The following is a 10,317-nucleotide window of genomic DNA, read 5'->3' as shown; positions in this document are numbered from 1 at the left end:
AAATGGCTTTTTTTTTTTTTTTCTCTTAATAGATCCTTCTCATGTTAAGAGCTGCTTCTCAGTGATTTATAATGATAAACAGTAAGTATATAATGTACAGTGTTCTCTTAAAGCAAGCTAATCACATTTTGCCTCTGCAGCAGTGATTATAACAGGGTTTTGTAAAACACTGATTTGAATGCACATACTAAATTAATGGAAAAGAGATTCGTGAACCAAAAAAACAATGCCTACCTTATATTTTGTACAAAAACAAAGCTCTTTCCCCATACATACAAGAGGCAGTTCATTTTTAGAATGCTAGTTTTCATTCAGTAATGCAGAAACATTGAGATATAGTGGAACATTATTCAGAGGAAAAACTGTTTTTGAAACAAAGAAAAGCAAAAAATAAAGACAATCTGAAGCAAAATTGACATCAGCAAGAAACAAGAAGATGGAAAGCAAAAGAACTTGCTGTGGAAACTTTGTTCACTGTTGCCCTGAGGATCTGCCTTCCTCCTCTTAACATATCTGTGTTTTGAAGACGTTTGCATTTTAGGACAGTAAAATTGTGGAGGCAAAAAAGCTTTTTCTGTTAGTTTTCCTACAGGCCGACAAATGTAAGAAAGGAAATATTTTTAATAATACCTCTCACTGTTTCTGGAGGTAACTGAGCTTATCATTTTCCATTGTAACAATTGGTCTAGCTTTCCAGTTTCCTTTCTACACTGCATTTCTACTAAGTAAAGAGAAAGTTAGATGGAAGGTTTATTTTTACTGGAAGTCTTTACGCTCCCTTCCAAGTGCAGTGTTTTGTGGGTCTAAGCTCTCTTTGGGGAGTACATTAATAGCTGCTTCACAGACAGAAGAATCAAGGTCCAGAGTCAGAGCAAGCAGAATATTGTTGTACATAGTTCAGTTGTTAAAAACTAGTTCTAAGTTTGATGTGATCCTTAGTTTTATTAAAAACTTAAAAAAAAAAAAAAAAAAAGCAAGTGCTGTTTCTGGCCAAAGTTTTACAGATATGCACGAGGTGCAGAAGCTGTACAGTGAAGTTTCCACATAACAAAAACTTGACAGGTTTTAAAGAAAAAAAAATGCTATTTAAACCATTCTGGTGAATCAAGAGTGAACAGAAGAAATAGTGTTATGGTACATGGATATAAGAGTAAACCCAGTATTCTGGGTTTATGAGATGCTTCACTCTGAATAATCCTGTTACTATATTTGCTGGATCTCTTGCAGTGGCTGGTTGTATCAACCATGAATTTACCATGTTAGCTTGAAGGAGTCGAGGTGGAATTCTGCCTCCTGAGAGAAGCTTTTTTTTCCCAGTGAATTCTACATCTCTACTTCAAGCATTTGAGTTAATGCTTTCCCCACTGAAACCAGGGGCAAATGCGCCATTAACTTCAATGTGGAAGCGTATCAGATCCATACCATACGGTATGTTCTGTAAATGTATTTTCACTAGTTCTGTGATAGTTCGTGAAGGATTTTTTTTCCTAGTGAGCTAAGATAATCTAAAAACTTATAAATAGATCTGTGTGTGTGGTATTATTGTTGTAGATAAGGAGATCAGTCCAAGTAGGAACTTGAGTCTTCAAACATACTGATAATTTTTTGTCTGTTTTCTTTACAAAGTTTCGGGCACTTAGTATGAGATTCATTTGAGATGAATGCAAAAATAGACCAGCAGCCATCTCATGCATTTCTAGTTCAGCATAAGGTGACAGTAAAATCCCATAAGTGACTCTTGCTTTATGAAATTACTGTTTGAATTTCACTGTGAGATGAGACTAGGATTACTTTCAAATCCTCATCATTCTTATGCTTAGCCATCCAAATAAGCCTAATATTCTGGGGAGAAGCTTTCACTTACCACACACACAGCACAGCAAATTAGCAATGAGAAATATTTACATTTTTCACATTGTCTTAAGTAACATAGTGTCTGTTTTAAATAGTTGACTTTCAGCAGCCTTCAGCTCTGGTGTATCCACAGTTCTTGAATAACTGTGAAAAAAATGCATTGTTAGGAATAACAGAAAATACAGCTATCGGTGCTTATGTACAAAATGTCCGAAACCAGACGGGAAGATCCAAATGTGATCGATTACCTTTTGCATCAGTTTTGAAAAACTGTTCAGAAACTCTTGGGGTTTTTTTCTCTCATAAGATTCACATGAAGACTCACATTGCTGAAAGATAAAGCAGAGTGTGCCACTTTGAAGGAGGTCATCATAACTGTAAATAATACCAGAAGACTTCTTACTGAAAAAATCTAGCTGATTGTAATCAAAGCCTTTTATGAATAGTAAAACCAAGGCACGGGCTACTTCAGAAAGGGATTGAAAATAGTTGCTACACCTTTCATTTACAATTTTTGCAGTATTCCCTGTTCCTTTGCCCTGTACGTCAATATGTAGTTGTAATCATTAAAGCGCATACATGCAATTGACTGATAGGATCAGAGTGACTGTCTCTTCGAAGCGCAGAAAAAATGATATTTTTCATTTCCAAAGTAATGAAAGATTGATCTGGTTTTCTAAAAAGCTCTAGAAGTTCTACTGTTAGAGGTGTGTCTGTTGCAGAAAATAAGGAGCAATGAGCAAGACTGTGAGCAGTGGCAGGAAATCCTACCTCTCCAGAGTCTGGGAAAATGGGTCTTCTCAAGATCTTAACAGTTTTGTTGAATGTAGCATTTACATGGCTGTTTTTTGGCTGTAATTTCAGTATGCCATTCTGGAAGCAGGTTACAGCTGTGTGCAGGCATCCATCCTAGGGCAGGAAAAAAAGGAACCGTTTTAAAAGGAACATCACAGCATGAGTGTTAAGTTGTGATTTTCATGCAAAATTAAGAATCCAAGATGCGTATTGAGAAGATCCAACAGTACCTTTTTTAATATATAATTTTAGATGTGCAAAGAATCCTTTCATTTTCCCATTCTTTGACAATTGCTTATGTCCTCCTGAAATACGTGCCTAAAGTCTCCCTTTGGGTATGAATTATGACAGCAGCCTGCCTTTTCTCTTTCATGGTGTGGCTGCACATTAATTTTTATTATGCTAGCAGGCTACAAACTCCAGAATCTCCTTTCCTGTGTGGTAGCTGTTTTCCTCACTAGGCATACAGCTGTGGAAAATACCGCCAAAGCCAGCCTCTTGTCAACAGAAAACGAAAAGCAGTGTTTACTGTAGCCCATTTCTAACGTGTTTTCCATTTTCCAAAGAAACACACACTTAGAAATGCTGATGATGCGTATTAGAATGGCTCCAAAGACGTCATCTTTATTTTGCATACCAACAGCCACCAAAGCTGATTTATTAGATGTCGCTGCAGTGTGCTGGTTTTGCACAGACAAGGCAACCTTGGTGTACATTGACTATAGCAAACATTAATAGCATCATCTTATGTTGGTTAGATACAACATTTTATTTTCATTAAAAACCACACTTTTGTGTTTGTTTCAAGCTTTTTACCGTAACCAGACTTGCTTACTGGAAAAAAAAAAAAAAGCCCTCTTTTTTTTCAAGAGATCGATTTTCCAGCTGAAACTGAAAACGTTTTGTGCCTCATCCGTGATGAGCTGAGAAACCAGCACATCTCATACATGCTGCCTTTTCTTTTTTCTATTTTGCTGAGTTAACAGTTAGCTGTAGGCAGGCCAACAGTCAGAGGGTCACAAGGATTGCATTTTTAGTGTGTTGTGATGGATTCGGCATTTTGATGAAGAGGCATTAAAAAAGTGTGTATTGCTGGTGAAGTCTGAGGGGCAGTAGGTAAATGTGAAAAATAGCTGTGTTAGGGGCAGACATTCTGCACTGACTCTAACTTTACAGATTGCCCTGAAAATCCTTTACTTCCTGAACAAGCAAATATTTGATGTAATAAAAATAGTCATCTTCCTACATATTCCAGGCCAAATTCAAATCTACATCATATAAGTAATACTATGATATTCAAAGTGCAGTTATCTGAAATACTTCTTATTAAATCCCATTTCGTGCATTAAGGTGTAACTGCAACATTAGCGTGCTGTAATTTGTATAGAATCATAGAACTGTTTGAGTTGGAAAGGAGCTTTAAAGGCCAGCTAGTCAAGCTCCCCTGCAGTGAACAGGGATCCCTACAGCTACATCAGGCGCTCAGAGCCCTGTCCAGCCTGACCTTGAGTATCTTCACCACCTCTGCGCAACCGGTGCCAGTGCTTCACTACCCTTAGTATAAAAAACTTTTTCCTTATAACCAATCTGAATCTCCCCACTTTTAGTATGAAGCCATTTCCCCATGTCCTATCTCAGCAGCCCCTGCTGATGAGTCTGTCCCCTTTCTTATAGCTTCCCTTTAGGTACTGGTAGGACGTATAATATATATAGTATAATAACAGAATGTATAACATATATATATTTGGATAATTCAATAAATGTATATTTCACTCCAAAGAATGAAAGCCTTATCAGTGTAATTGCTGGTAATAATCACTGTTAACAATTACTCTTAATAATTACTGTTAGCTTTCCATCGGGGGTCAAACCTATATCGATCTTAGAACCTTCTAAATACCTAAATTCTTTATCTCCTATACTTTTTGACAGAGGTACTCAGGACCCCCCCAGAGTCAGCCCGTAAAGCCCTGTGCTGTAAATGAACTGTTGTCTTCCTTCCTGAGGTGATGGTGTTTTTCAAGAGAAAAAAAAAAAAGCAACAACCTGATGAAGTGATTAGTCACTGGCTGTATTTGCTTGTTTCAGAGGTAGCAGTAAACTCTGCAGTAAAATGACGGCGAACCATCTGGCTCTTTTCAGTTTGACAGTACGAGTTAGAAAGAGTGCTAGTGAAAAAAACCCAACAGTTATATTGGTTGTATTGCTTTCTGCGCTGCAGTTGTTTCTAGCAATAAGACGGAATGGAACGTATCTGTTTTGGTCATGCTCCTCTATGTTTTTTGGCAAGTCAAAAATGCACCCAACTGTAAATCTTAGGAGGAAGCAAACAGCTTTGTGAAAAGAGGTGAGTTTTTTTCCTTTCTTCTTGCAGTTTGCAAAAAAAGTTTACAGTGCTGAGTGAAACACCTTTATACTCTGCAAGTGGGTTTGTTTTTGTATTAAATATGCACAATGATTGTTTTTGCACGTTGCTTAAAATTGCTTACATTCTAAAATAGGTGTCCATACCCACAAACAAACGCAATGGGTAAATTTAAGATAACTGATAACAAGGTCTTCATTGCGTGTTGGGGATTATCAAAAGAATGCAGAACACAACAAGTTTCTAAACTTGTAAGACGTGCTGTTGTTTGTAGCTTTTCATTGTGCTGTAAATCTCACATCCTGCCAGTGTGTAGATGTGCATGCGCTTTCTGTGACTGGCGTAACTTAATACATATGAGAAGTTCCTGACTTTGAGTAACACATAACATCATCATTTTTAAAATGCATAAATATTGGTATAAAAAGAGATTTGCAGGGACCTGCTGTGGTTATTCTAACAAGTCATAATGTAAAGATAATACTTGCATAATGCAGCTGTGTCTCCTCGTCTATGTGGTAACACAAGCTTTGCTCACAAGAAGTCTGACAGAAACCAGTGTGACTGCATGAAAGGAGGTGCTATGTAATATAATATTGACATTTATCTCCAGTGGGAGGGAAAGGGGATCCCTTCAGGGTCTGGTCAGCAGTGTTGCCAATGCACTTGGAGCTCACAGTACCTGCAGACACTTCCTCGCCCAAAAACTGCATCCTCAGGAGCATTGCTAGTCATGTAGATTTTGTACTCATGGCACTGAGTAAAGGGAATACTTAGAAATTTGAGTCTGTGGATGTGCTAGAATGCACAACTTAACCTATCACTAACCCAGTAACTAAGACTGTATCATATAAAGGCTTCTGGCATGAAAAATCCAGGAATAAGGAACTTTTATCAAAGCATTTTCAAACCACCTTGCACTAAGTGTTCTAGGACATAAATGTGAAAAGGAAGACATCTACCATTTGTCAGTGGAAACAGCCAATACAAAATACATTTGATATAGTTAGAAAGAAATGTTAAAGCAGTCTCACCACAGGGTTTTCTGGTGTATGCAGCAATTCAACATCCTACAATAAAACAAATCTAAATTAGAAAAGTTTAGCATTTGAGCAATGCCCTCCAAAGATACACTCAATACATCATACTTGAAAATAATTTCAGAATTAGGACAAATGCTTTGCTTACCTTATCTTTCACTACATCTTTTAGTTGGTCAATTGTCTTTGCAAGCTGTTTGTATTTTGTTGCTTTTGGTGGAGCTGCAGTCAGCACCATACTGGAACAGAAGAAGAGCATACAGAAAACAATCATCCTCTCCATACTGATGAGTTTTGTTGTGTCAGGAGCAAAGTTGTGCTATCCAAGATGAACACTTCAGTTTGAGCAGTGCTCAGGTATGCCACGCACCTACCTATATATTGGTCTTTGATGCATATGTAAAACCCACCCATTTCAGTTTGGAAAGCTTTGAAGAATGGATTAATGAGTAACCCTTTTTTCTTTTCCATTGGCAAGGTGAGTTTGTGCGTAGGGGGCAGGGATTGATGGAGTGAATTAAAATATGCCCCATCTGCACATTGGACAGGAAAAAAAGAGAGAAGGGTGAATTCCCATTTTCGCTTTGAGTCAAAAAATGAACGTAGTAAAAAGTAGATGCTTAGAAACCACAGGCCCAGGTAAACAAAGATTCTGCTTTTTTTTCTTTTTTTTTTTTTTTTTCCCTGCTTCTTGCAGCAACAAATCTCTTCAATCCAATTGTAATTCATTCATATCATGCTGATGAAATATGACAGGACTTCTTTTCAGAAAGCTAATTTATCCTACTTTTCTTTATAACTCCAGAGGATATGTAGCTTGTCCAAGCTGATGTCTTTGAACCTTTACACTCATGCATGATTTCTGCAACTGCTGTGAGTAGGTCATTTTCACATTTAAGCCAGCTGAGGTCCACTTTTTACTTCAAACTAATTTTACATTTTTTATCATTGTGCTAATGAGCATGTCCATTGGGGACTGAAAGTGCATTTGCAGGGGTCTGAGCTCATGGAGATGCATTGCTACAGGAGAAGTGGATTCCCATCCCATGCCCATTGCCCAGATGGGCACGATACTGGAGGGCCAGGGACTAAGTTGCTCTCAGTCCCTCAGAATGTTATCACATTGAGGCTGTGACTGAGTGGATATGGCAGCTAAACATGTTCAGTTATGTTTTATTGCAGTTAGGCTGGATGTTAGCTTCGCTTCTCTATGCAACTCCTTCAATGGAAGTTCTCTGAGACCAGAGAATTCTCTTGAGAACGAAGAAATATCTTTATGCGGTGTGAAATAGATTAAAAATGCACTTAACAAAATTTAAACAGAGAATAAAAACAGCAGAATGATCTGAATTAAGAAATAAGTCAAATTCCCATGATTTCCTTCAAAATTGTTGCTTACTGCAATGAAGTGTGTATGCTACTTTTGAGGAAGCAGATTTGAGATTGTTACTTGAAAGACACGTAAGGTAGGAGCTTTTCCAACAGATGTCAGTAAGGAATGTTCTCTTATGGGGGATACCTCAGTTGCCTTCTTGCTAAATGAGTGCTGTGGTATTTGTAGACATTCCCAAATGTACTCATTTTGTGTGTTTGTTTGTTTACTTGTTTATTTACTATCAGTTTCCTCCAGCCCAAGCCACGTTTTCATTGCTCTCACTCACTTGCGCTGAGCACACAGAACAGCCCTGTGTGAGCAAAGGGGACTTCCGAGCTGCCACCTCTAGGAATCTTTTCAATTCCACTGCTCCTAATACTTCATTGCAAGGAGGTAAAATGTCTTTAAATGACTGTTATGTGCTGTCAGTAATAAATGGTTATCAACACTGTTGTATGACCATTAAAAAGTTGCTGTGTAGAATTGGTAGAGAGCAAATAAAATTGCGCTCCTTCACTGTGATAAATGAAAAGGTACCTAAGTGTCTTAAATCTCGGCCTCTTGAAGTTTGAAGATTTTAGACAGCTTTGAGGATGCTCTGCAAAGTAGGAGTTTGGACTTCAGTTTGATGTTGTCTTTGCTTGGAAGGCTAGTCTGTGTAATATGAGAATGCTTGTGTTTATCTGTCTGGTGTGTCAATCAGACAGTCAGATGGGATGATGGATTTCTGTCCATTTCAAAATCTCTCAGCATTTAAGCTGATGTGTTTGTTTTCTGTATACAAATTCCTTATCATTCAAGCTGATTCTTAAAGTCTGCTCCTCTTTAACCTGAATCTTCATCTTCTCTCCAGGCTATTGACTAGTAATTTAGACAAACATACGTTGTGTTCTCAATCCAGTTTTTGATAATACCGTTGGAAATGTTCATAGTTAAGGAGCAGACCGGTGATGTGTTTCTGCCTTTTTTGTTAGCATTTCAAAATTGAATTTTTTTTGAGAAGTTTCTTTGATCTCAGCTTCTATGGGTGAACATGGTAGCTCTGCTGGCTTTTATTTTAGGCAGCTTTATTTGGTTGATAGGTTAGAAGGTTTCCATTTGGATGTGAGGATGACTCTGTTAGCTTATTAGATGGCTGGCAGTTACTAATGCAAAAATGCCACTGCATTGACCAGACAACTTCAGGACCACTCAAGAACTTCAGTTAGTGCTGCCGGTGTATTTTCAGGAACTCGGGGCTTGAACGGGCAACACAGAGGCATCAGCTCCTACCCCCTGCCATGACAATATGTCACAATTACTTAACAGTTGTGTTTACCTCCATAGTTGGTTCTTAAAGTCTCTGTGCTTAGCAATCAGAGACATTCTTACTTCCAGCCTGGATGCATTGATTGTTAGCTTAGTCTCTTCTGTTCTTACACTGATGCTGTCATTCACCTTAGATCGTTTTCTCCTCTGACCGATGTTTCCTCATTTGCTCTGCATAGAGAGAGCAGTCCAACCCCCTCTGACGCCAGACTAAGCAAACTGATGCCTTGAAGTGTACCTGTCCTCTAATCGTCCCACCCATTCTGCTCTGCACACCTCCATTTGATTGGCAGGCATCTCTATTGGAATGGTAGATAATATTCTGGATGAGGACCCAACATCTCATTGTACAGTATCTATAATTTTTTATTGAACCATCTGGAAGTGCTTGACATATTACTGACTGAAATTGCGTTTTTGTTGGTCCTTGATAATTTGTTGGACAGGAGTAATGCACGGCTGCATTCTGGATATTACTGTGTCTCTGGGAGTCATTTCCAGATTCCTGGGATTGTATTCTCGCACTTGACCACGTCCCACAGCTGTATAGAAGAACCATACCTGTGTAGCTAACAACCATTTCAATTGTCATCTTTTGTTGTTTTTTCTTTTCCTAAAGTTGTGATAATTAAGGCTCTAATGCAGTGATCAGAGGTTAAATTACTGCCGTTTCTAGAGATAGTCTGAAAAACAGTGAGATAATTGTGCATGGATGGTCCTGAGATAAGTCACTTTAGGAAAGGAAATAATTACAATGGCAGACAAAGGCAGCTTTAAATTCCCTGAACCAAGCTTAAGCATGGTGAGAACTGTTCTAAAATTCTCTCCTTGTTCAAAGGAGGTTGTGTCAATGCAAGCTTCATATTTTAAACAAAGAAGCTGTTTTGTTAGACTCTGATTCTCCCTTCACTTTTAGGAATATTTAATGACATTGCAAAGTAAGGGAGAACCCTGCTCATAGCTGGCAGGCTGTGCATGCTGCATGTAGTCCAAAAAACCCTTTTTATATGAATGCACTGTGAAAGGCAGTTTATAGTATCAGAGGAGACATTAATGGGAATGGTAGGAAGTGCTTAAAATCCCTGTGTGTTTTACAGTGAAACTTTCTGTGTGAAAGAATGCCTGTACAACAGCACAGGAGAGCACTCGGGCAGCAGGCATTTAATGAAGCACTGTCACTTAATACACAGAAGCATCACAGAAATATGGCAGACCTCATCTCTTTACCTGTCCAGCAGGATAATTCGTGGGTTTATTGAGGTATACTAATGAGACAGCTCTATCCAAAATATTCTTAAGTTATATCTATTATATCATAAATCAGTTATGAAGTTGATGGAGCATTTAGAATGGGAAACTAAACAGTTATTTGGTAATGTGATAACAAGTGATTGCATATCATTTATCTAAAGCTGTACACTCTTCTATTTTGTGTTAGAGATTCTAAGAGCATAAAAATTGAAGAAAGGCACACTGACAGAGAAAGTGAAATATAAGGACAAAGAACTTCCTTTGTGTCTCGGCAGTGGAGAAAACTCCTTGATATCCCTCTCATCAGATAAGAGTGAGCAACATGGTTT

The 10,317-nt window shown here is 38.1% G+C and overlaps 2 protein-coding genes across 2 annotated transcripts in view; one reads left to right on the top strand and one right to left on the bottom strand.

Annotated features, from left to right (window-relative positions):
• Positions 1 to 2,029: 2,029 nt before the first annotated feature.
• On the bottom strand, positions 2,030 to 6,349 carry IL21 (interleukin 21). Its single transcript, XM_015861940.2, has 4 exons — positions 6,203 to 6,349; positions 6,049 to 6,084; positions 2,626 to 2,763; positions 2,030 to 2,183 (listed from the first exon to the last, which is right to left on the bottom strand). Exons 1-4 carry the CDS (start codon positions 6,335 to 6,337, stop codon positions 2,040 to 2,042), a joined length of 453 nt encoding a protein of 150 aa, XP_015717426.1. The 5' UTR covers positions 6,338 to 6,349; the 3' UTR covers positions 2,030 to 2,039.
• The window catches only part of BBS12 (Bardet-Biedl syndrome 12), a 45,152-nt gene continuing 41,135 nt past the window's right edge, over positions 6,301 to 10,317 (top strand). The window contains exons 1-4 of the mRNA XM_032444351.1: positions 6,301 to 6,411; positions 7,675 to 7,822; positions 8,917 to 9,084; positions 10,176 to 10,301. The gene's annotated coding sequence lies outside the window, so the exon portion shown is untranslated. The remainder of the gene's footprint in view (positions 6,412 to 7,674; positions 7,823 to 8,916; positions 9,085 to 10,175; positions 10,302 to 10,317) is intronic.

This window comes from Coturnix japonica, chromosome 4, assembly GCF_001577835.2.
Source record: "Coturnix japonica isolate 7356 chromosome 4, Coturnix japonica 2.1, whole genome shotgun sequence".
Taxonomy (NCBI): Eukaryota; Metazoa; Chordata; class Aves; order Galliformes; family Phasianidae; genus Coturnix; species Coturnix japonica.
Note: the sequence above shows the minus strand (reverse complement) of the source record. Positions and strands in the feature narration are given on the sequence as shown.